General features: G+C 42.8%; 1 protein-coding gene and 1 long non-coding RNA gene across 2 annotated transcripts; one reads left to right on the forward strand and one right to left on the reverse strand.

The window, feature by feature from the left end:
• Nucleotides 1–1919: 1919 nt before the first annotated feature.
• On the reverse strand, nucleotides 1920–5156 carry LOC104117546 (RNA polymerase II transcriptional coactivator KIWI-like). The gene is made up of 3 exons (XM_009628611.4): nucleotides 4959–5156; nucleotides 4774–4879; nucleotides 1920–2220 (listed from the first exon to the last, which is right to left on the reverse strand). The coding sequence occupies exons 1-3, from the start codon at nucleotides 5079–5081 to the stop codon at nucleotides 2141–2143; spliced, it is 309 nt and encodes a 102-aa protein (XP_009626906.1). The 5' UTR covers nucleotides 5082–5156; the 3' UTR covers nucleotides 1920–2140.
• Nucleotides 5157–5385: 229 nt separating this feature from the next.
• LOC104117545 (uncharacterized) lies at nucleotides 5386–23101 on the forward strand. The gene is made up of 2 exons (XR_011414291.1): nucleotides 5386–6146; nucleotides 22379–23101. It is a non-coding gene; the product is annotated as an uncharacterized lncRNA (long non-coding RNA).
• Nucleotides 23102–27432: the final 4331 nt, after the last annotated feature.

Genomic DNA, 27432 nt, shown 5'->3' on the forward strand with positions numbered 1-27432 from the left:
CATCTCAATGTTGCGGCGTGCAACCCGATCCAAATATCATACACGTGGCAGCACGCCACCCGATTCATACATAATCAATCTGCATGGGAATACCAATCGCGCCAAAAATGCTCATATTCACTAGATACACGTATAAAAACCACAAACATGCCAAGTGCATAAACTTAATCCTAGGGATACGGATAACGTCATGCGCTACAAAAGGTCAAGCACGACTGAGGTGCAATAAACAACCAGCATTTTGAGAGCCATTTCACTCATATAATACCACAAGCTATACGGGGTTACAATGCATGTGTGAATAATCAAGCCGTCTCACAACCCACGTGGCATAAAAGAGTAACACATGAAATAGACGACGCTAGGAATAACATTCACCAATGTCTGAAGACTCATCCATAAGCTATGCTATGCTGAATAAGCATATCTGACCTGGTGCAGAATATACATTCACATCAGGTCTACCAACGGACCTCTGCCGAGTCCGATCATTTCAAAATAGGTCAATAACCTTTCAAAGATCCACAATGACCATATCCATGACACATGCAATCAATCGTCAAATTCGGAACAAACTTTCACAGTCCGCAACTAAAGGAATAGAGCGTCTCCCAAACATAAACTCCTAAATCAGCGACAGTACCAGAATCTTCATACCTGATTTCAATCTCTACCACTTAAATGACTGACACATCACACTTACACAATCATCGTGTGGGAGATACTCCCACAACTTTCCGCACCAGGCAGCAAAATCTGCACATCCATGGATACCAACCGTACTATTTTTGTAATGCAAATCAAGAATCCACAAATCAACAATGCCTCTTCCATAGAACACCATTCTCAGGTGACACTAAAATAGCGCCAGCATACTCTGAACGTCTGAAATCTGAAATCTCCTCCGAGCTCGTGACATCCCTGTCAATACTAAATCGCAACTTTGATCTTTCAATTCCAATCCCATACCGTTCAATGCATCCATCATGCTGTTACGCGAGAGTACAAGAATCCCATTCAAGCCCAGCACCGCATCTACAGCCACCCTGAATGCTTCTGCGGTCACGCGCTTGCGGCCCTTCCTTCGCAGGTTCGCCATGCCAACTGAACCAAAATGATTCAAAAATTCATCCGAAACACACCCGAGTTCCTTGGGACCGTCTACTCACACCATCTGGTCCCAAAATATAAGACAGACCTACTCGATACCTCAAATCACACCAAACAACATCAAAATTACGAATCGTACCTCAATTCAAGCGAACTAATGAACTTCCAACTTCAAATTTTCAAATTCAAACTTACGCCGAATATGCATGATCGGAGAATAAGAGTTGGACATGTTTTCTGGTGTTTGGCTATGACGAAAGTATTTCGAAATCTTTCCCTTTCTGTCGTAATAATTTACTGATTTTTGCGGCAGACAATTACATTGAAGGGCACATGCTTTGCACCCAAAAAAAAAAAAAAAAAAGTGGCTAGTTTGATGTTGGGAAATTGCCAAGCTTAACTTCAAATTTTAACGTCTGCGGCTCGAACTGCACAAGCAATGTATCAACTTCAGACATGAGGTATCAAATTTAAATGTCTGCAGCAGCAATCTGTACACTTTCCCTAAGAATTTAAGTTTAGAAGGTCACCGCTTTCGGTGAATGCAAAGTCACCTCAGTTTGGTCGAACAATTTAACTCATACAAGGTTACAAAAGCCTTCTCCAAGCTTACAATTTTTCCTAGGACTGTTACAGCTAACCTTGCATATACCATAGAAAATATGAATTCAATTAAGTGCTTTGTTTTATTTTCCTGTGTCGTTTTTGTCCATAACGGACATCTTTCTTGACTCTATGCGTGCTTACAAGTTGAGATAAATGTTTATTAGCAATGAGTCTCAAGATTGGAAACAGGAAAAAAAAAATGGTTCAGAGAAGGGCCATTCTTTTTAGCCACAAAGCATGCATGTTAAAATCCCATTCAGAAAGTACATATCCTAAAGCCATTTAATAACCAAATAAACAGAGCTTGCTTGGTCCATAATCTGGAACTGTACCAACGGAAAATGTCTCCTAGTTCCAAGTCAACTAGTCTTTTACACATAATAAAATTATACATCAACTTAGTGATACACCACACTTCCTATGTTTAACTGTTCGCGACAAGCTCATCAATTTCATCTGCATGATCTCTGAGTACATTCCACTGATCCATACTCAATGAGATGCCTGAAATAGGAAAAAGGAAAAACACTACTGTTAGGTATGGTTTCTAAGTCTGCAGATACATGGACCTCTGGAAATTATATTAAAAGAAAGATACAAGATGAATAAAAATATAAATAAACTTGTGTTGAGAATAGAAGATATAACTAAAGCAGTTAACAGTTGGTCTACGGGCAAGAACTAACGCTCCCACCCTCCCTCCCTCTTTATTTATTCTTTTAAAGCAGTGCAGGAGCTGAGAGCTGTTTGATGTTCAATTAATTAAGGAATTGTATTTTAAAGAATGAAAAGCACCATGGAGATGCACTGGTACATATATAAAGTACAAGAGCAAACTTCAGGACATGCTGAGGAACCTAAACAGATCAACCAAAGAGGCAGCACGAATTAAGTTTGGGCCAGAGGAGCTTCAGAACTGCACAATGTCTTCGCCCAATGCAAGTTTATTTAATACTATGAGCTGGTTCCATCTAGCCTCGCATAAACCAACTGATTCTCTCTTTCTACAAGTTTCACTATGCCCCAATTCAGCTCAATTAACAATGTTCACTTCTAACATCAATGGTAGAAGCAATGGTAAAGAGACAGCATATGGTAAATCTATTTTATTGACACTATTGATGCATCTCAAAGTATGTCAGTTTTGAAAAAGTTCAGAACTACAGTTAACATTTGTAAATGTGACTGAACGGCACTACAAGAGTAATAACTTTATTCCTAGGTGATACCCTTCCTTATCAAATTGAAGTATACAACCACGGGCCTTGTGAAAATAGTGTCCACATCCTACAATGTCACCTCTCATCATTTACTTAATATTTTTCTCGACCTTTCTAAGAGGCAGACATTGTGGGAAAAGGAAATAACTCTGGAGAAGAAAGCTGACATTTGGAAGGATAGAGCCACAAAGGCTAACATAAAGAATGCTAAGAGTTTCCTAGCTGATGGAAGAAAGCTCTGGTAGACCTCAAGGCAAGAACAATAGGGGCAAAAACTCTTCTTCTGACCATAAAAGCCACATTCAAAGCATATCTTGTTTTCTACACAATGAAGTAAATCCTGTAGATTCTTAATTTGCATAGTATTGCCAGAGTCGACCCAGTATGATATAATTTGGGTTGATCTGTCAAAATGCAATAATAACGTGCCAACATGAAAACTGTGACATGTCAACAAAGCATCAGTAATGAGTAACTAGTAAGACCAACAACGTTCAAACCGTGTGAAGATTACCTACAATTTTTTAACCCATTACCTAAGCTAATACAGAAACCTGTGAAAAGGTATACTTCCGAATTGGCTCGTGTGAAGAGACAGATGCTCCTTTCATCAACCAGCTTCATATGGGAATTGCAATGGGAATTGATAATTCTTAGGAACGGCTGAAATTGAAAAATACAAACCCAAAAAAAAAAAAAAGAACACCAATATCCTCCCTAAGTTACTTCACACTAATCTTGAACCCATTCCATATACAAGATTACCAAAATCCATCCTCAAGTCTTCAACATTTTTATTGTTGTCCCAGAATTTTGATAAACCGAAATATTATAAGTGCTAGCATTGAATTTGATATATATGAATGAATCCTTGTGCGAACATAGATACTGTTTCACAGGAAAAAGTACATTATGAAAGAAACAACCTCTTCTCCTTAACTTGAGTATAATTATATTAGAGTCTAGGTAAGAAATTCGGAAGAATTCCGACTTCTATGCATTTAAGGAGGGTGCAAAAGAATGGTTCGCAAAAAGGAGCATAGGACGCATGTCACGAGTTAAAACCCGGACAAAAGTCTTGCATTTAAGTGGAGAAGGGTCGAGGGGCGGGCCCATTATCCACTACATTTCAAACCGTATGCCATTGACCCTCGAGAATTTCTTGGTTATCAATCACAAGAGGATATGGGAATCATAGTTACAATTTTTTGAAGAACGTTTCGACGGAAAGCAATTCATGACATATCTGCTTTGTTTTAAGGATGTTGAAAATACTGGCTATCTAAGAGGAACACCAAGATACACAATTCCCCGTAAAAAGAAACACAAGGAACAAGACAGAAGATAACAAAAGAAACTTAGAAACCGAAGAATTTTCATGCTACTTGTCACGATCAACAAAAACAAAAACAAAAACTAAAATTTATATACAGATGTACCAGGGGTAAATACTTATACACACCAGGTGTTTAAGGCAAACCAAGTAATTTAACCTTAATGTTAAAAATTAAAATGAAAATGCATATCAATTAAGTATTCTTAAGTGATAGATGTTTATGTGAAAGACACATGTCTTGAATTCACCATATATAAAGACCAGAAGAAAGTTCAATCCTAGCGTGAGAAATTCATTACACTACTATCCCATGCTACAGAGTTGATAAAACTAAAAAGTATCCCTTATTTCTCGTACATCATATAAAAAAAAAAAATTATTTTAAGAAAACCCTAAAAGCAACAAAGATAGAATCATTAGATTTTCAAATGTAGCAAGCATCGCCCAAAATCACATATAGAAACCGAAAAGAAAAATAAAAAATAAATAGGCAGCAGGTACCTTTTCTGCCAGGCATTTGCTTGCCATCTTTAACATAAAACTCACGAATATCCACCATTATCTTCCCTTGAAAGCTCCTAACTGATACTCTCCGATTCTTAGAAATCTGAAACAAACGCAAAAATCAGAAAAACAGTAGAGAAGTAAGTGAGACATAAAATGTTTGGGGAAGTGAAAAAAGAGACCTCGCACACGACGATGCTATCGGCATCGTCGGAATCATCAGTTCTGGAAGATTTCTTAGGAGGATTGTCGCCTTCTGAAGCGTACTCATCCTCTTCCTTTCTCTTTCCGAACCTTCTCGACATTTCTTCAGGAAAGTTGTGGAATTTTGAGAAATGGGAATTGGGGATAATAATACCCTTTTTTGGAGTTTGAGTTTCATTCCCTGGCCCTTGCATTTTTGGTTCAACCGGATTTAAGCCCAGAAAGGTCAAAATTTATAGAGCCCAACCCAAACACTCATACAGTGGGCCTTAGCCCTATGAGAAATTAAGAAAAGATTACCCTAACACCAAAGTATGACTCAGCATGTGGAAGGTGGGAGTGCTTTGGGTACCCTAAATTTATAAATTTTGCAAGCTTATCCAACAACTTCAAACACATGCAATAAATACATATCTAAAGTCCTAAGTCCTAACAGATTTACATATTAGAGTTGTAGATGACTTGCTGAATGGAATTTTCAAATGATAGCTGCTGTATTTCTTTTAATGTCTTGGCAGAAAAGTTAGTCAATTGTTTTTCCGCTTTTTGTATTTTTCTTTCAGTTGATTAAAGTATAGATAAGAGAATGTAAATCACACTTTTGAAATGAGAATATATATCTAATTACTCCCAACTCTATCTCTCTTTCTTTCTTGTCCTATTAGGTTTTCTTCTTCTCCTTTCTTTCGTTACTGTTGCATTACCTCTGCATATGATACCATTTTGATATTTATTGGTATTAGAGCCAGGTTACAATGGACCCAAGAAAAGTTGCTGATGTTCAATTGAGAAATCCAACCACAGATTTACAGAAGCAGTAAGAGGATCTGGCAGCTCGACAATTAGATTTGCAAGCTGTAATGGACCAAATACAACAGTAATTGCGCGAGGATATGGATCGAAAGCATGTAGAGCTTATCCAAATTCTCAATTCACTCAAACATTCAGTTGATGGAGCGCATTTACACCTGCAGTCGAAGGACAAACAATTGGCTAAGAGTCGAAGACTTTTTCAGAAATTGGAAGACAAATTGAGCGGAAAACGGGTAAAATATGAAGAGTCAGTGAATACTACTGCAAGTCGTGCTCTGTTGTTTGCTCTACTGGGAGGTACTATCACCAAAAATATGAAGCTCTCCGTTTGTGTTAGCGGTACTTCAAAAATAGTAAGTTTAACCTCAAAACTTCTCCCTTAGATTCTGTTCTCATAGAGAGTGCTGGAGTTTTGGAGGATATGTATTTAAATATGTTTATGGAAAACAAGAGTTATAATAATATATACGCTTTGGAAGACACATTCCTAGCTGAACTTTTCATGGAAGATAAAAGCGATAATATTTCTCACAAGGTGCTTGATAATTTGTCAAAGCCGAATTATGATTTGTTGAGAGTAATTTAGATGCCTTAGACGACATGTATTTACGTGCACTTTGCATTGAAGCTGAGAGGATAAGTAATCTTCACAAGGTTTCTAATGAAATGTCTGAAATAGATCATGTCAAAGTAGTACATGTATTCGTCATGGGCGGCTTTCCAGCCATGCCCCATGATCCCTTGGACGCGCCCCGTGGCGTCCTGGCCAGCCTCCCAACGCCCGTCGCCACGGTCGGCCCCGTGGTCTCGGCAGCTCCAAGTGACAAGCGCGCATGTGCCTCTGTCGCCCCACCGATAGCCATCGCCAGCGCCCAGCCACAGGCAAAAGCCAACAGCGCCGCGCGCGCAGACAATGCCGCGCGCGCAGACCCTGATGCTAAAGACAAAGTTGCTGCCAACGGACTTGCTGCTGCTTTGTAGAAGACTAAGTCCTTTTCATTGTAAATATAGAGTAGTTTTGCTGCATTTTCTTTAAGTGTGATTTTCCAGCTTTCATAGGTCTAGTCATGTAACTTTGGTTTATTTTTTTTAAGCATTATTAAGGGGGACCAAGCAATCAAAACTTTCAAGCAAGCAAACAATTCTCTGTACTGGTGTCTCTCCCCCCCGACACCGTCTTGTTTTCTGTAATAGCTTTCATTCAATGCAATCAAGCTTTCTTTCATTCTCAATTCTCTTTTCTGCTCTCTTTCAATTGCTCGTGACATTGGTTTTCCCGTACGGCACTGACAATCTAGTCTAGCGTACGGAGGGGACCTCAGTTGGCGGACGACAACAGTACTGACATCGGTTGCTTAGCCTTACGCCGCCCTTCTAAGGAACTTCAGGAAGGCGCCGCGTAACAGTTGGTATCAGAGCCTAGGCTCGACATCGGACGAGGGATTACATTGCAATTACCACCATTTCTGACCATGGTGAATTATGGGGATCGCATCGCGACCCTTGAGGGAACGGTTGACGCATTACGGCCCATCGTGGAAATGGTGCCCGATCTAAAGACCAGCCTAGTGCAAAGGTTGGACGACCTGGACCGCAGACTCATCCAGGCCGAAGTTGACATAGAAAACATCAGCCGCGACTCTGAAAGAGACCGGCAAACAGCAGCCACAGAGGCAGCTGAAATTTTTGGTAAATTCGAGGTCCTCCAGCAGGAGCGTGCCGAGGATTTAGCCAACAGGGAACAAGAGGCAGACAAGGTGACTGCCATGCAACAAACCATAGACAACTTGACAGGCCAGCTCAATGTTGTCAATGCTGCTTTACAAGGCCTACTTCGAGGAGGCGGAAACCAATTTGGGGGTGGTGTGAACCTCGCCCCCATGGCACAAAAGCTGAAAATTCCTGAGCCAAAGCCATACAGTGGAGCTCGGAATGCCAAAGAAGTGGAAAATTTCATTTTCGACATCGAGCAATACTTCGATGCCGTGGGAAGCCTGGAAGAAGCTAAGAAGGTAGCAACTGCTGCCATGTATCTTCAGGGTGATGCCAAACTCTGGTGGCGGGTGAAGTACGAAGCCATCAAGGCAGGTGAAGATGCCCTCGACACATGGGCGGAACTGAAGGCAGCCATACGCCTACAGTTCTTCCCCGAAAATGTTGAGTACAATGCCAGGAGAAAGTTGCGGGAGCTCCGCCAGACCAAATCAGTGCGAGATTACGTGCGGGAATTCTCCGCGCTCATGCTGAACATCCGTGACATGGGGGACAAAGACAAACTCTTCACCTTCCTGGAAGGGTTGAAACCTTATGCCCGGATGGAGTTGCAGAGACAAAGGGTAGACACGTTGCCTAAGGCAATCCAAGCAGCAGAGTGCCTTGGGGATTACCAAGTGGAAGCCCGGAAGGATAGGCCTCAACAGCCTGTCCGAGGAGGATACAAAGGGGGCCAACCAAACACTAGTGGCCCTAGCAGAAGTGGAGGAGACCGGAGTGCACCCAAATCCAAGGCTCCCTCTTCCGGCAGTACTAGTGCTGCATCTAACAACAATGATCGGGGGAGGAAGCCCCCCTCAGGATGTCGCCATTGCGGCGGACCACATTGGAATAATGAATGTCCACATGCACAGATGAACGCCCATCAAGCTTTTGAGGATGGGACGGATGACGACGCCGATGATGCGGACCAGACCGAGCCAGTAGGTGCATTCAATGCAATTGTTGGCTCCATTTCTGAGCCCATAGCGGGAACCAGTGCCGGTATCCGCAAGAAGAAGGACCCCTGTCCAATTACCAGGAAAGGAAATAAGAAGGCGAATTTGAGGACTCCTCCTCATCAAAAGAGGACCCTAATGTTCGTTGACATGAAGGTAAATGGCAAGCCCATTCGGGCAATGATAGACACGGGTGCCACCCACAACTACTTAGCCTCGACTCAGGTGGAGCGTCTTGGACTAGTTGTAGGAAAGGGCAAAGGTCGTGTGAAGGCTATCAACTCACCACCTCAACCAGTGGGTGGAATAGCCAAAGAAGTACCAGTGAAGCTTGGCCCTTATGAAGGAAAGTTCAACCTGCGCGTAGTGATCATAGATGACTTTGAGTTAATCGTGGGGTTGGAATTCCTGAGACAGACCAATACCATGCCCGCACCGTATGCAGACATGCTACTGATGATGGGGGCAAATGGGGCCAAGCCCTGCATTATTCCGTGCATTCCCATGAAGATGGCAGCAGAGAACATCTCGGCCTTGCAGTTGAAGAAGGGGGTAAAAAGACATGAACCCACGTTCCTGGCTACCCTCTGCATGGAAGATATAGAACGCTCCTCGGGTCCCATTCCTGCACCCGTGAAGGAGTTACTTCTGGAATTTGAAGACATCATGCCACAAGACATGCCAAAGCGTCTTCCGCCTAGGCGAACTGTGGACCATGAGATTGAGTTGGTGCCGGGTGCGAAGCCACCTGCCCGGGCGCCATACAGAATGTCACAACCCGAACTCGCCGAGCTTCGGAGACAATTGACGGAAATGCTAGACACAGGGATCATTGTGCCCTCTAAGTCCCCATACGGGTCCCCTGTGCTATTCCAAAAGAAACATGATGGTAGTTTGCGACTCTGCGTGGATTACCGGGCTCTAAACAAAATCACCGTGAAAAACAAGTACCCTATTCCGCTAATGGCAGACTTGTTTGATAGACTGGGTGGTGCGACGGTATTCACCAAAATAGACCTGAGGACAGGTTATTGGCAAGTTCGGATTGCCGATGGTGATGAGCACAAGACGACCTGTGTGACAAGATATGGGTCGTACGACTTCCTGGTTATGCCCTTTGGCTTGACTAACGCGCCAGCCATATTTTGCACCTTGATGAACCAAGTCTTCCGAGAATACATTGATGAATTCGTCGTGGTTTATTTGGATGACATTGTGGTATATAGCCAGACACTAGAAGAACACCTGGAGCATTTGCGGAAGGTCCTAGCCCGATTGCGGGAGCACGAATTATATGCGAAGCTATCCAAGTGCTCCTTTGCTCAGAAACAAATTGACTTCCTCGGACATGTCATCGAGGAAGGGAGGATCAAGATGGACCAGCAGAAGATTCAGGCCATTACAGAATGGCCGCCTCCTAAGGATATACATGCCTTGAGGTCGTTCCTTGGCCTATGCAACTTCTATCGGCGGTTTGTGAAAAGTTACTCCCTCATTGCAGTGCCGCTGACAGAACTTCTCAAGAAGGCCACCCCGTGGGATTGGGGCCCCAAGCGGGCAGAGGCCTTTGACGCATTGAAGATGGCTATGTCTAGTAGCCCAGTCTTGGCCCTCCCTGACTTGGCCAAGCCATTCGAAGTGCAAACGGATGCCTCCGACTATGCACTTGGTGGAGTATTGCTACAAGAAGGGCATCCCGTAGCGTACGAGAGCCGAAAACTGAAGGATGCAGAGCGGCGCTATGCCGCCCATGAGAAAGAATTATTGGCTGTCGTTCATTGCTTATGCCTTTGGAGGCATTATCTACTGGGAGCCCCATTCGTGGTCAAGACAGACAACACAGCCGTTAGCCATTTCATGACCCAGCCAAAGCTGAATGGACGACAGGCTAGGTGGCAGGAACTCCTAGCGGAATTTCACTTCAACCTGGAGTACCGAAGTGGAAAGACCAATCATGTTGCTGATGCACTCAGTCGGAGAGCTGATCTAGCATCGATGTGTGTACTCGCCGCCCTAAAGGGAAGCGAAGTAACCACCACCATAAAAGACCAGATACAGGATCTACTCATCAAGGATCCTGCTGCACAGTATTTGGTTGATTTGGTAGGACAGGGCAAGACTCGCCAGTTCTACACCGAAGATGGGTTCCTGAAGGTGAAAGGGAACCGACTTTATGTTCCTAAAGGAGGAGATCTGCGACGGACTCTTCTTGCAGAATGCCACGATACTTTGTGGGCCGGTCATCCCGGCGAGGAACGCACCATGGCATTACTTCGCCGTGCATATTATTGGCCTCAAATGGTCGATGACGTCGCTCAGTATGTGAAGACTTGTCTAGTATGCCAGAAAGATAAGTCAGACCGCTTGACGCAGGCAGGGCTCTTGGAACCACTAGCTGTACCAAAAAGACCTTGGGAAAGCGTTTCCCTGGACTTCATCACCGGATTGCCCAAGGTCGGAGATCTCACAACTATCTTGGTTGTGGTGGATCGGTTTTCCAAGTATGCTACCTTTATAGCAGCCCCACAATATATATCAGCAGAAGATACAGCTCGACTATTCTTCTCTCATGTCGTCAAGTATTGGGGCTTACCTAAAGACATTGTTAGTGATCGCGACTCACGCTTCACTAGCAATTTTTGGACCCAACTCTTTAAGTGCCTCGGGTCAAAATTGAGTCATAGCTCAAGTTTTCATCCGCAATCTGATGGCCAGACGGAGCGATTCAATGGCATGCTAGAGGAATATCTCCGGCACTTTGTGACCGGATCGCAGAAGAATTGGGTGAAGCTTCTGGATGCTGCTCAACTGTGTTTCAATTCACAAAAGAGCTCAAGTACCAACAAAAGCGCTTTTGAAATTGTTACCGGACAGCAACCGCTACTCCCACACACAGTGAACGCACCAAACATGTCAAAATCTCCTCGGGCTGCTAGCTTCTCAAAAGAATGGAAGCAAAATTTGGAGATAGTGCGGAGCTATCTTGTCAAAGCCCAAAAGCGGATGAAGAGGCATGCTGATCAGAATCGCCGCTTTGTGGAATACCAGGTGGGAGACAAAGTGATGGTCAAAATCCCAAAGCGGTACTTGTTTGCAGGGGTCCATGACCCTCGCCTATTGCAAAAATATATTGGACCCTTGTCCATTGAAAGGCGCATTGGGAAAGTTGCATACCGGGTGGATACCCCAGCTTGGTGGAAAATCCATCCTGTTTTCCATGTCAGTCTCCTGAAACCTTTTCGGGAAGATATGGAGGATCCTTCACGAAGCCAACTCACAATACCAAGTATTCGAGGCCCCAATTCAACCGGGAAAAGGCGTGCTGAAGCTATTCTTGATGATCGAGTGATTCACGCCTCAAGAAAAGATCACCAGGAGTTCTTGGTGAAATGGCAGGGATGTGATGCAGAGGAGAATACTTGGGAGAGGGGAACAAACCTCAAAGCCTACAAGAGCCTGATTGATGATTACCTTGCAAGGAAGGCGCCGAGGACGTCGCCAACTCAGGTGGGGGAGAATGTCATGGGCGGCTTTCCAGCCATGCCCCATGATCCCTTGGACGCGCCCCGTGGCGTCCTGGCCAGCCTCCCAACGCCCGTCGCCACGGTCGGCCCCGTGGTCTCGGCAGCTCCAAGTGACAAGCGCGCATGTGCCTCTGTCGCCCCACCGATAGCCATCGCCAGCGCCCAGCCACAGGCAAAAGCCAACAGCGCCGCGCGCGCAGACAATGCCGCGCGCGCAGACCCTGATGCTAAAGACAAAGTTGCTGCCAACGGACTTGCTGCTGCTTTGTAGAAGACTAAGTCCTTTTCATTGTAAATATAGAGTAGTTTTGCTGCATTTTCTTTAAGTGTGATTTTCCAGCTTTCATAGGTCTAGTCATGTAACTTTGGTTTATTTTTTTAAGCATTATTAAGGGGGACCAAGCAATCAAAACTTTCAAGCAAGCAAACAATTCTCTGTACTGGTGTCTCTCCCCCCCGACACCGTCTTGTTTTCTGTAATAGCTTTCATTCAATGCAATCAAGCTTTCTTTCATTCTCAATTCTCTTTTCTGCTCTCTTTCAATTGCTCATGACATTGGTTTTCCCGTACGGCACTGACAATCTAGTCTAGCGTACGGAGGGGACCTCAGTTGGCGGACAGCAACCGTACTGACATCGGTTGCCTAGCCTTACGTCGCCCTTCCAAGGAACTTCAGGAAGGCGCCGCGTAACAGTAAGTATGAACAAATTCAGACTGTGAAACTGCGAATGGCTCATTAAATCAGTTATAGTTTGTTTGATGGTATCTACTACTCGGATAACCGTAGTAATTCTAGAGCTAATACGTGCAACAAACCCCGACTTCTGGAAGGGATGCATTTATTAGATAAAAGGTCGACGCGGGCTCTGCCCGTTGCTGCGATACTTCGATCGAAAGGTATCTACGTAAGGTCAGGTCGAGGTCCGAAGAAAGGGGCTTCAGGATTCGAGCTCCAAGTCCGATCAAGGATCAGTTCGTTATCATTATCGGGCCCATGACCAAATCGAACCACGAGGCAAAAGGTTGTCGGAGATGCACAGACCGACCAACACCCACCCCGAATATCAAGACTCCGAGTCAGGATCGAGCTCGAGTCAGGGCCAATGGCTCGACCCGATATCGAGTTTGAGTCAGTATCGAAGCTCACAGACAAGGCCGTTACAGCCGCACTAAGGGAGAGAATCCTGGCGGGAAGTAGGGAAAAGACAATACATCATGGGCTCTCCACTACGTATTTTTTATTGTTGTATATGAAGTAGGATCCCTCTACTATAGGGGGATGGATTGTAAGCAGGGACAGTTTTTTGGGGAACAAAAGATTTCTTCTCATATTGAAAGATATCCCCTTGTATTTATTTTCCTTTATCTTATCCATTCTTCTTCTCACTATTCTCATTCTCATAGTCAAGAATGCACGTATTTCTATTTCTCTATACGATTTGTATAAAATTATATCACATATTCTTAGAACCATACACAAATTTAACTCTATCCAATTTTTTGGGTAAACAGTTTGGCGCTCACCTTGGGGGCTAAGGATAATAGTGGTTATTTGATACGAATCTGAAAAAACACGCCATTGTGTTTTACGAAAATATCTTGAATTTCGAATTAGCTACGACTAACCGTTGATCACATGGCTTCACCGATCGATAACGGGTCCGGTCTTCAAGACGAAAACAACAACTTGACACCCAGTACTGAAAGACCACCTGTGAATACTGTTGGAGCTCGAATCGGAGCGTCAATTGATATCAATTCGCATGTAGCCATTGAGGCGAACCTACATGCTGAACGCAAGAATAGCATCCATGGTGGCACTCGGTCTGTGGCTCGAGATACCCATAACATCGAGGAAAACGACGTTAGCTTGCGTATGATTTTCGAAATGTTGCAAGCTCAACATGCAACAATATCTCAGTTGCAAAGCCAAACCCAGCTACAAAGCAGGCCGGAGCCCAATCCACCATGAGAAATTACTCACAGAACGGAACCAGCCATAGTAAAGTCAAATGAGCAAGAATCGGGGGCTACTCCCGAAATTGCTAAATTACTCGAGGAACTCATAAAGCGAGTCGAAGCCAACGATAAAAAAGTAGAAACTTATAACTCTAGGGTCGATCAGATCCCGGGAGCTCCACCAATGATAAAGGGGTTAGATTCGAAAAAATTCGTGCAAAAACATTTTTCCTCGAGCGCAGCCCCGAAACTAATCCCTAAAAAATTCCGTATGCCCGAAATTCCCAAATATAACGGGACGACCGATCCCAACGAGCACGTCACTTCTTACACATGTGCCATCAAGGGCAATGATTTGGAAGATGATGAGATCGAATCTGTATTATTGAAAAAATTCGGTGAAACCCTGTCAAATGGGGCAATGGTATGGTATCATAATTTACCATCTAACTCTATTGATTCTTTTGCTATGTTTGCAGATTGCTTCGTAAAAGCACATGCCGAAGCCATAAAGGTTGAAACCAGAAAGTCAGACCTGTTCAAGTTAATACAAAAGGATAACGAGATGCTAAGGGATTTCGTATCTCGTTTTCAAATTGAACGAATGGATATGCCACCAGTCACAGACGATTGGGTTGTTCAAGCTTTCACTCAAGGTCTAAAAGAGCGGAGCTCGATGGCTTCACAGCGACTGAAGCAAAATCTGATCGAGTACCCATCTATTACTTGGACCGATGTGCACAATCGATATCAATCCAAAATAAGAGTCGAAGATGACCAGTTGATTTCTAGGTCCGTTACGAAAAGAACTACCAAGCAAAAGTCGACCAGAGATCGATACCAGTCATATAGCGGAAACGATACTACTGTTGAGTATCCGAGGCCTCTTTAAAATCAACCTCGTATACTGGGGGGCTTTATCATTGAACGCATCTGTGATGATTACCAAGTTCGGTGCAAAGGAAGTTACTTCGTTATTTCATGACAAACAGTGTCTCAACAGGAAACGTTGTAAGAGCCAAATGGTCAAAACGAACCATGCTTATATAGTTGCCCCGAGCCCTGACGCAAAACATGAACACATGTATAATGACTTGCAAAGAAAGCCCTATTTTTTTACCGATATTCTATGTTCAAGATATTATGCAAACAGGATCGAGTTCGAGCAAGCGCTCACTCGACCATTACGCCTACGGGCTACATTATTTCGAGTTCGAATCATTCACTCGACTACTAAGCCTACGGCTACTTTTATTTCGAGTTCGAGCAAGTACTCACTCGACTATTACGCCTACGGGATACATTGCATCGAGTTCGAATTATTCACTCGACTGCTAAGCCTACGAGCTACTTTTATTTCGGTTCGAGCAAGCACTCACTCGACTATTACGCCTACAGGCTACATTGCATCGAGTTTGAATCATTCACTCGACTGTTGAGCCTACATGCTACTTTTATTTCGAGTTCGAGCAAGCACTCACTCGATCATTAAGCCTACAGGGTACTTTGACCATTACGCCTATGGGCTACTTTTATTTCGAGTTCGAGCAAGCATTCACTCGACCATTAAGCCTACGGACTACTCACTCGACTATTACGCCTACGGGCTACATTGCATCGAGTTCGAATCATTCACTCGACTGCTAAGCCTACGGGCTACTTTTATTTCGAGTTCGAGCAAGCACTCACTCGACTATTACGCATACGGGCTACATTGCATCGAGTTCGAATCATTCACTCGACTGCTGAGCCTACGTGCTACTTTTATTTCGAGTTCGAGCAAGCACTCACTCGACCATTAAGCCTACGGACTACTTTGGCCATTACGCATATGGGCTACTTTTATTTCGAGTTCGAGCAAGCACTCACTTGACCATTAAGCCTACGGGATACTTTGACCATTACGCCTACAGGCTATATTACATCGAGTTCGAATCATTCACTCGACTACTAAGCCTACGGGCTACTTTTATTTTGAGTTCAAGCAAGCACTCACTCGACCATTACGCCTACGAGCTACATTATTTCGAGTTCGAATCATTCACTCGACTACTAAGCTTACGGGCTACTTTTATTTCGAGTTCGAGCAAGCATTCACTCGACCATTACGCCTACGAGCTACATTATTTCAAGTAAAACTACTCATTTCTTTGAATTCAAACGAACACTTGACTATTTAAGCTGAAGGATGTTCGAGCCCGATAAAGCAAAAGGGACTACCCACAAGGCTCGAAGGCAACAGAGATTAAAATTCAAACTATCTATTTAGTTTGAAAGGCTATTTTACTTCAAAAGGAAGAAAGATTTATATTTACAAATTTTTTGTACAGAGGCGGCTACTCTGCCAAAAGGAAGTTCTTTATACAAAAACCAAAAACGGTATCAAAAGAACGCAACAAACGACCTAAGGCCCTAAATGACTCAATCTTCACCGGAGGCCGTATTCTCGGCATCGTCCTCATCTTCAGACTCCCCTGAATCATCGGAGTCCTCCTCAGGAAAGGCCAACCTCCGAGCTTTGTTCTCCTCCGCCCTAGCGACTTCAATCTTGGCCCCAATATCGAAGCCCTGAGCTCTGACCTCCTCGAGAGCCTCTCTCCGAGCTTGCCATTTTGCATGTTCGACCATGCTCTCAGCTTTGGCTTGGTTAACTTCGACATCGATCCTGAACTGAGCCACTTTGGCATCAGCTCTTTTATTGGCCTTGATTACCTCAGATCTGGCCACTTCAAGTTCTTTGGCCAAATCTGCTTTATCTGAAGTGGCCAAATCCAACCGATGCTGAAGCTCTTTCATCTTTTCGATCAGCCCCAAAGCATTTTCTTTCGCAGATCGAAGTTGGGCATCAAACAGCTCCAACTGAGCTTCGACGGCTTCCTTTTTCGAGGCAAGGATATCCATACACTTTTTAAATTCTTCTGCCTCGGCAAGTAGCACATCTACCTGTGAGTTAAGCCGTCCAATCTGCTCGATCCTCTACCGAACCTGCAGAATCAGATCATTAGTGGTTATCTCTTTTTCATCTTCACTATCACGGAACATTCGAAATACCTGCTCAGCCATCTCTTCATGCTCTTCCCGAGCCGCTGTCAAATCAGCTCGAAGTTTTTCACTAAGGAGCTTGTACGAGTCACTCTTCTCAGTGAGGCTCTGAACCTCGACATCATGCTCCCCTCGGATTCGAAAAAAGACCTCGTGATGCAACACTGAAGCCTACAAACAAAAGAAGAAACATTAGAATTACCTACAACTCTATGTGTAAAAGAAGCAACGAAAACGCCATCAGAGTTACCCGATTCAAAGCATGTTGGGCCTCGTTGAAGAGACAGGCGGGCCCCACCGCATTCATCACTGATTGATCTTCTTCGGTTACCAGGGAATGTAGGTAGCTGACAATCCCCACAGGGGAAGAAACAATTCGGGTATCCGCAGGTACGGAGAGCACTATCTTCCGCCTTCGGTCGGGATCGATGCTCGGGGCCGGAAATCGATCCACCAGTTTATGAATCGATGAAGGCTCGGTAGAAACCGACCACGATGCTTTTTTGGGTACCAGCATCCCACCAAAATCGGTAACCTCCTCCGAGGCACCTGACTCGAGCCCCTCTAGAAAACCATGGATATCGGACGACTCCTGAATACCCTTATAGGACCGATCCTCCAACATGACGGCCTCTCGAATCATGCATCCGAAATCTGAGGGGATCCGCCAATGTCAACTATCCCAAACTCATCCCTTGAAATATCTTCTACTGCCCGAGAAGATCCACCCTCGGTGTCCCTTTCAATCATCCTAGTTCGAGAAGGGATAATCTCGGCTTCTTCTTGTTCTGGGATTATGGCCAAGGTTCCCTGATTTGCTTCCACCAAATTGGAAGACTGTTGAATCACAACATTAGCCCGTACGCAGGCTAAATTCTCCTCTCCTTCTTCGGGCTCGTCCCTTAAATGGCGGTCCACTTCCGAAGTCATAACACCAGAGCCCCCTTTTGGCTTTCGAGATCTCTTAGCCGGTTTCTTCTTCTCCGAGCTCGGGGAGCCCGATACGTCTTTTCTCTTCCTTTATTTTACCTGCTTTAGGACAGGAACTTCTTTGCCACCAGATGGGGGCCTCATGACTACATCTTTCCCGAGTCCTACAAAAGGGAAGAGGGAGATTTACCATACAAACCGATGAAGTGACAAATCGACAAAAGATTTACCATGACTGCGGGCCTCCCATCGACCCTTTGATAATTCGACCCAAGCACGCTCGGAGTACGGTCTCTGCAACACCAGACTTTCGACCCATTGTCTAAGATCCGGGATCGGTTCCGGCATTCGAGCTACGGCTGTGATAAGGAAAGAAAAATGGATCAACAAAATAAAAGGCAATCACAAAATCAAAACGGACAAAGAGAAACGTTCACTCACGGCTCATATTCCATTTCTCGGGAAATGACAAGTCATTGGCAGGGATCAGGTCCGAGGTTTTGATTCGAACAAAATGGCGGGTCTCGTCTATGCTAGAGAATGGCGCTTTGGTTGCTCGGCGAGCAAGCTTGATCAACCCTCCTCGATAAAGTCGGGGACTATAAAGGCGCATAAGATGATCGAGGGTGAAGATACGCCCCTTGACCTTGTTCGAGAAAAATCGAAGAAGAATCACTATCCTCCAAAAGGAAGGGTGAATTTGGCCGAGGGTCACATCGTACCTCTTACAAAAGGCAACGATGACAGGGTCTAAAGGTCCCAACGTGAAATGATAAGTGTAAACACTTAAAAACCCTTCGATGTGGGTAGTAATTGATTCTCAGGCGATGGGATTACTACGAGTTTATTATCCAGTTGCATTCTTGTATGACTTTATCGAGAACTTTTTCGGTAATTGAACATTGATACCTCGACATCAACTCACACCGACCCGGTATCGGAGAAGGCTTTTCAATTTTAAAATCGCCTACAGTCGAACACCCTACCGGAACGAATTCCTCAGGGTGGGGCTCTTCCACATCCTCGCCACTAGCAGGTCGAGATGAAGAAGCGGTCTCTTTTTGCGGAACAGTTTTAGACGTTTTTGCCATTTAAAATTTCGTGAACAAAGAACGGAAGTATTTGATATTTTAAGAAAGAGTTTGCAGTAAAAATCACAGATATACAGGCAGAAAACTCAGAAGAGACGAAAAGGAACTTAGAAAAATCGGAAGATTGAGGACGTAAAGTATGAATGATGGAAGGAAAGGCTATTTATAGATTGAAGCAATGACGATTCAATATCAGAGGTGGCCGACCACCGTCTGAATGCCTTGGTAAAACCGAACCGATGGGACAGCTATCATACACGTCATGGTCGAGATCGATGTAAACGTCAGTATATATATCTGATCGAGCTGTTGCGAAATCATATCGTTTCTCGCCACATCCTTTTCTGAGAAACGAGGGGACTATCTGTGTACGGTCAGAATCGATCGAGTCAGTCGTACGGACTGATCGAGACGGCAATACTTCGATCGAAAGGTATCTACGTAAGGTCAGGTCGAGGTTCGAAGAAAGGGGCTTCAGGATTCGAGCTCCAAGTCCGATCAAGGATCAATTCGGTATCATTATCGGGCCCATGACCAAATCAAACCACGAGGAAAAAGGTTGTCGGAGATGTACAAACCGACCAACACCCACCCCGAATATCAAAACTCCGAGTTAGTATCGAGCTCGAGTCAGGGCCAATGACTCGACCCGATATCGAGTTTGAGTCAGTATCGAAGCTCACAGACAAGGCCGTTACAGCCGCACTAAGGGAGAGAATCCTGGCGGGAAGTAGGGAAAAGACAATACATCATGGGCTTTCCACTACGTATTTTTTATTGTTGTATATGAAGTAGGATCTCTCTACTATAAAGGTGGGGATGGATTGTAAGCAGGGACAGTGTTTTGGGGAACAAAAGATTTCTTTTCATTTTGAAAGATATCCCCTTGTGTTTATTTCCCTTTATCTTATCCATTCTTCTTCTCACTATTCTCATTCTCATAGTCAAGAATACACGTATTTCTATTTCTCTATACGATTTGTATCAAATTATATCACATATCCTTAGAACCATACATAAATTTAACTCTATCCAATTTTTCGGGTAAACAATGATCTTTCCTGTATGTAATCCAAAGATAGGTTTGAAAACAGTCAAGTTAAATGGTCAAACCAATAGTGCTAGAAAATTATTAATGGGATTTTGCTAATATATTGTTTGCCTGGATCTTTTGGTAACATGAGTAAAGTGTGGGATATTGGATGGCAGTAGTTTATGCATTCTTATGTTGTGTATGATGGATATGTTTGTTAGGCGCTATCGTTCCACCATATAGCCTAGCCTACAATGGTAAAAGAAATCTCTTCTTACATTTAACAAAGTTGTCCATGAAGGAGTGTGTGTTACCCAGGGGCTCAATTTTACAATTTAACATTACATGATGGCTCTAAAAAGGTAGCCATAATTGACTTGTCTGTACACAAATGGTCAGTGAATAGGTGTCAAATACCAGAAAGGATCTCAAAGAAAGGGTTCATTCATCACTAGAAGCTTGTCAACCGCTAGAGAAAAGGTTTTCTTAGAAGGATATATTCTCTTTGCAAGTATCAGCATCTCTACAACTCTAGGAATAGTGCATCAGTTTTTAAGTTATAAAGGACATCTCTCAACCATGGATTTTACTAGTATTGTAAAATTGTGAGAAATTATTAGAGGGACTACTAGTCAAAAATAGAAATATATTATAATTGATAAGGAGATAGCAACAACAACAACAACAACCCAGTATAATCCCACTAGTGGGGTCTGGGAGGGTAGTGTCTACGCAGACCTTACCCCTACCCTGGGGTAGAGAGGCTGTTTCCAAATGACCCTCGGCATCCTTCCCTCCAAGAACTCCCCACCTTGCTCTTGGGGTGACTCGAACTCACAACCTCTTGGTTGGAAATGAAGGGTGCTTACCATCAGAGCAACCCACCTTGTCAAAATCGCGGAAACTCAATGTATGATATTATCTCAATACCGTAAACTTTCACATGATAGAAATGCATGTCAACTTCACACTATACAGCTGTGCAGCCATAAATGCAACAGACTTTTAATCACTGTGAAACAGATAATCTTGACATAAAAGAAACATCTTGTTTGAAGGAGAAAGTTTTTACAATCACATTGCCTTAATATCACCACCAGGAAACCCAACAAGCAAGGAAGACAACTCATGTCTAAATGGAGGATTTCTAAAGCTTCCAATATTTAGCTTTAGCATACCTGGCACAAAGTCGCATCATAGGGGTTCTCAACGCAGATACCAGATTAGGTGAATTGGTCCACTCATGGTTCTTTGATGTCAATAAATTCCACATTACTTCAGTACCACTGCTTCCCATATCAGAACCTCTGCAGAAAAGATAGATCATTAGGAGGACAGAAAATTGTTACTTGATAAGTTACGACAACAATCTCAGGGAACAACAAAAGCACAAATGTGTTTTAACTTTGAAGAAAGTTTGCTATATTTTAGAATGAAGTATCTACTAGATATGAAGTTACTCCTTTTATATATGTTCTCTGTCTGAAGAAAAATATGCAATAGTAATATGCTCCACTTAATTTTATGAATGAATTATCCTGGAACGGACTTTGCATGGTCCAATCATTGCGAACGTACACCATGCTGACAGTTACCCAGGAAACAGGGTAGAACACATTCTGTTGCTTGGATTTTCGGGAATGTGTTCTACCCTGTTTCCTGGGTAACTGTCAGCATGGTGTACGATCGCAATGATTGGACCATGCAAAGTCCGTTCCAGGAGTAGGGGTAAGGTCTGCGTACACACTTCCCTCCCCAAACCCCACTTGTGGGATTCCACCGGGTTGTTGTTGTTGTTGATTTTACTAAATAGGAGAGCGATAAATCCCATGCCGTTGGTTCCCAGAATTAAAATTAATATTCCTCTCTACATTCTCAAGCCAGAAAATGCGTGCTAAGCTTGGAGAATATTTTTCTGAACTTGTGCGTATTTGCTACGGGCTACATTCCCAGATAGCAAAACTGCATATTTGCAAGCTATGGAAACTGTGATTATTTGATTTTATCTTTTCTATTGCAATGTATTCTGGTACTCTGAACTTTTATGGTAAACTTGAAGATGACAAAGTTACATGGTTCTAAGAAACTCTAAGAGAGTTGTTAGCGATTGGGAATGTTCAGTCTTGAGATATTTGGGGAAGTTGTAATTGTGAGGAGTTTGATTATAGCATCTAAAGTTAAAGTGGTTAAACTACATATTTTATTGTCAAACATCAATAGTTTTACTAGTCTAAGGATTGAAGCTGCAAAAGTTAGAGAAATGGTAAATGATTTCCAATTCACTTTTGACCCAGGTGGTATATTGATTGGCCTGGAGAACCAGCAAACATGCGACTTCAATGGATGCAAATTCAGCTTTAGTGATGTTCATGCAATTATTATTTGTCTGTTGGTGAAGAAACATGCTCTACACCTTCTATATAAGCAACTAGATAACTGTTGGTTTATACTTAGCATTAATGAAGTGAAGTGTTGTCTCCTTGCTATGAAATTGAGTTACTTGTTTGCTACAACAACTAAAATTCAAGGTCTTCTACATCAATTTCTATTTGATTCTAGGGCAACTTTGATATTTCTACACCAAAATGATTATAGAGTTGAGCTAGAAGGTATATTCACATCAACAAAAGGTAGACATTCCTATTGAGATAACCTTCAACTAATGGACCAAAGCTTTTAGATGGGACACATATTATCCATTCTTCTCTCTACAAGATATAACCAAAGATGATCGTCTTGTGCGTGCTAAGCTTGGAGAATATTTTCTGAAATTTCCTATTGATCCTGGTGACATTTACCATCCTTGATGACAAGGATGTTGTTCAATAGGGGGAGTATTGCCAGCTCAGGAGCTGATTAGGATGCTGAGTTGGAGTTTTCAAATGGTAGCTGCTGTATTTTTCATATACTATCTTGGCGGAAAAGTTAGTTAATTGTTTTCACACTCTTTGTATTTTCCTTTCAGTTGATTAAACGTATAAATAGGAGAATGTAATAGAGGACTCACATTTTTGAAATAAGAATACTGTCACGACCCAAAATCCACCGTAGGTCCTGATGGTGCCCAACACTATTGTTAAGCAAGCCAATAATTAAATTAACACATCCATAGTTAATTCATTCGAATAAATTAAAGAAATAAAGAGTGAAAACCGTTTGTTTTTTGAAAAAAACTGTAGATATTATTATTTTAAATATTTAAATGAGGCAAAAATATAAACCAGTAAAATCATAGCGGAATACAACCAAGAGCAAGATCTAAATCCCAAAAATCTGGTGTCACAAGTGCATGGACATCTACTAGGGTACAATACTAATACAACATCTGTCTGAAATATAAAATAGACAAGATAAAATAATAAATATGATGGAGACTCTGTATGCTGCAGATCGCAACATGGAATGCAGCTCACCATAAAGTCCCCTCAATAGTTGTACCTATGTGCCAAGATGACCACCTAATGAATTTGTCTTAGTACCTACACAATTAGTGCAGAAGTGTAGTATGAGTACGTAAATCAACGCGTACCCAATAAGTATCTAGCCTAACCCTGAATCAGTAGTGACGAGGGGTCGACATCGACAGTTTCTAGTGATCCAATAAATCAAGTACAATAAAAGTAGATAGGTATGAAGCATGACAAGTAAAACAGTGAAAACATATTAGGTACATAATATGATCCTCAACTGAAGAGTAAACACGAAGTCCTCAAATACCAGATACTTCCTCAAATAGAATATACAATGGTAAACACCAAATAAAATATCACATCTCGAGTCAGGAAAACTCATAGGTACACTGGCTCTTTATCAAATATTACGCACGATCCTGCCGAGGTGAACGACCCGATCTCATAAGAGTAATGGCACGATTTCCTACTGTGGCTACAGCTCGATCCCATAATAATCGTGTACACTGCTGAGGATCGATCGACCCAAATCATAGATGAATCTCATAATACTGTCGAGGTCGTACAACCCGATCCATAATAGTACTAGTGAGGCGTCCAGCCCGATCCCATAGAAATAGTAAAATTTGACGGGTCACTGGCCATACTCACGAATATACGTGTGAGTTATAAAATTTAAGAAACTTTTCGGACAATTTCATACAACACGAGAGAAATCCATTAAAGAAATTACAATTTCTACTGCTAATCAAGTAGCTCGCCAAATATCTAAATTGCAAGTTTGATACTTTACGCAAGTCTAGTCTCGGGCAAAAATAACTATTAAAGCATTTAAAGAGGCAAGAATAACTCAAATATTATAATTAAGGCATGGTGTGAGTCTAATTCTATCCGGACCTAATCAGGAATTCTAGTATACATACGGACACTCATCACCTCATACGTGAGTAGCCCCCACAACATAGCACATAACCAATACAACACATACGAGTAATTTCCTGCTCACGAGGTTAGACATGAGACTTACCTTGCTCCGAAATCCGATACCCAGCTTGAACGCCTCTCTAACACCTGAAACCAAAGACAAACGATCTGAAACTATCCAAAGAACGTGCAAACCAATTAAAATATACTCAAAAACTCGTAACTTAATCAATTAGAAGTAATTCCCATCTCCACACGAAAGGTCAACCCCCGGGCTCACGTGCCCGGATTCCGAAAACTTTCAAAGATAAACATTACTCATAGCACCACGAACTCAAATATATAATTCATTCCCAATTTCATGGTCAAAATTAAAAAAATATAATTTCTAGGTTTTCTTCCGAATTACCACAATTTCTATCAATTTTCATGTTCAAATATGTATATAATCCATGTATTTAACTCACAACAAGTGGGAATTACTTACCTTGTAATAAATGATAAAATGACTCTTCAAAATCGCCCCAAAATCATCTCCAAATGTGAAAATGAGTAAATGAGACAAAACCTGATTTTGCAATCTTATACACTGCCTAGGCATCCTTCTTCGCGATCGCAGAGGTACCATGGTGATCGCAAAGGCGAAAATTTTCAGCCGCCCAAAGTCCTCTTCGCTAACGCGAGTAAATGCTCATGAACGCGACGCCTTGCCAGGCCTGACCATCGAAAATGCGACCACACCTTTGCGAATGTGAAGGCCAAATCTTCAGACCCAACTCTCTTCCGCGAACGGGATCCCCAGTCGCAAACGCGAAGCACCTCAGCCACCAGCCTTCGCGAACGCGAAGAGCAATCCACTTCCTGCTCAAAATCCTTCTTCGAGAACGCGTGCTCCCCACTGCGTTCACGAAGGACAACACCATAACCCACCAGCAGTAACAAAACAAAGGGAATTTGTCCAAAACCATTCCGAAACGCACCCGAGGCCCCCGGGACCCCGCCCAATCATATCAACCACTCCTAATACCTTATCCAAACTTATCCAAAAACTCGAAACGCCACGAATAGTTTCAAAATCATGAATCATCGATTAAAATCCTGCTTTTAATTTTCAACCTTCAAACTTCGCCGAACACATCCAAATCACACTTAGACATTCCGAAATACGACCAAACTTCACACATAAGTTTCAATCTACTAAATGAACCTATCCATGGTCCTAAAACACGCCCGGAGTCCGATAATACTAAAGTCCACTCTAAGTTAAATTTAATAAATTTCAAACATTCAGAAATGCAAACTTCTGATAATATGTGCCGAATTGCTTCCGGGCTATCCGATACTCAACCCGAACATATGTCCAAGTAAGAAATCACCTTGCGAACATATAAGAACCCTCAAATCCAACTTTCGAGATCGTTTACTCAAAAGTCAAACCTTGGTCAACTCTTCCAACTTAAAGCTTTCGAATTGAGAATTATTCTTCCAAATCAACTCCGAACTTCTCGAAAATCAAAACCAACTACACCTTCATGTCATAATACATAAGGTGAAGCTACTTAAGGTCTCAAACCGCCGGACGACATGCTAGAGCCTAAAACGGCCGGTCGGATCATTACGTTCTCCCCCACTTAAACATACGTTCATCCTCAAACGTGAAAAAAATCATTCCAAAGTTTCCAAAATCACCGAGTAACTTCTAGCGCACCTACTTGTGCCACCACCATCCACATGAGCACATTAGCTCAACCCTGACTAATGATCCTTCTTGCTACCTTATCCCACAAGCCTTAGAACCCAAATTCTAACATCTAGAATTCCCTATAAGGTCTAATTCTTGAATATATACACTGTATCAAACTCCACAAGTTGTACCGAAACATACATATACACCCAAGTCGTAACCATACAATGTACCGCATCGCTCATATGTCCATAGTAATATCATCCAACCACAATAACTGCACGTTTCCAAATTTGGTACCGGTAATACACCTCCTGACAGATGAAAATCATGTTCCAAGCCTCGCAATACTGCGACGATGAAAGAGACACATAGAATCTCATAACCACCCGTCAAATCAATAAATCATGGAGTTCCCCTGCTCGACAAGAACCATTGCCGCATTCTGAATTAATTTGTGACATTCCTTCTCCAAACATACATTATACCAATCTGATTATGTTGATTCCAAGCCCAACAACCTCATCTAACCCAATACAAGCTATCCGGTCAACAAGCCACACCAAACACCATCTAAAATCTCATACGACGTCATCAAAGCACCAATCCAGGTACAAAACTAACCCGTACGCGCGACAGATATAACCATCGAACAAAATACTACGATTCTATCCCACAGAGGGAAGTAAAACACACAAAACAGTATCAAAAGTAGTGCACAACCTCTCACCTTTGCGGCGTGCAACCCGATCCACACATGATATCGTTCTAGCGTGTGACCCGGTCCAAACATCATACCTGTGGCGGCGTGCCACCCGACCCACACATAACAATCTGCATGGGATACCTATCGAACCAACATGTTCATACTCGCTAGACACACATTTATCAATCACGTGCACGCCAAGTGCATAAACATAACCCTGGAGAGATAGATAGAATCATGCGCCACACAGGCCCAAACATCACTAAGGTGCAATAAACAAACCAGCAGCTCGAGAGCCATCTCACTCACATAACACCACAAGACTACACATGATCCCTACACACGTGTGGATAATCAATCCGCCTCACAACCCATATGGTATAGAGTAGTAACACATGAAATAGACAAGGACATGAGTAACATCCACCACGCCGGAAGACTCATCCATAAGTAATGTTATGTTGAATAAGCATATCTGATATGGTGTAGAATATACATTCGTATTAGGTCTACCAACGGACCTCAAAGCCAATTATGATCATCCCAAAATAGGTCAATAACCTTCCAAATATCCACAATGACCCTATCCATGACACATGTGATACAACCGAATTCGGAACAACT

The sequence above is a fragment of the Nicotiana tomentosiformis genome, chromosome 2, assembly GCF_000390325.3.
Source record: "Nicotiana tomentosiformis chromosome 2, ASM39032v3, whole genome shotgun sequence".
NCBI classification, from domain to species: Eukaryota; Viridiplantae; Streptophyta; class Magnoliopsida; order Solanales; family Solanaceae; genus Nicotiana; species Nicotiana tomentosiformis.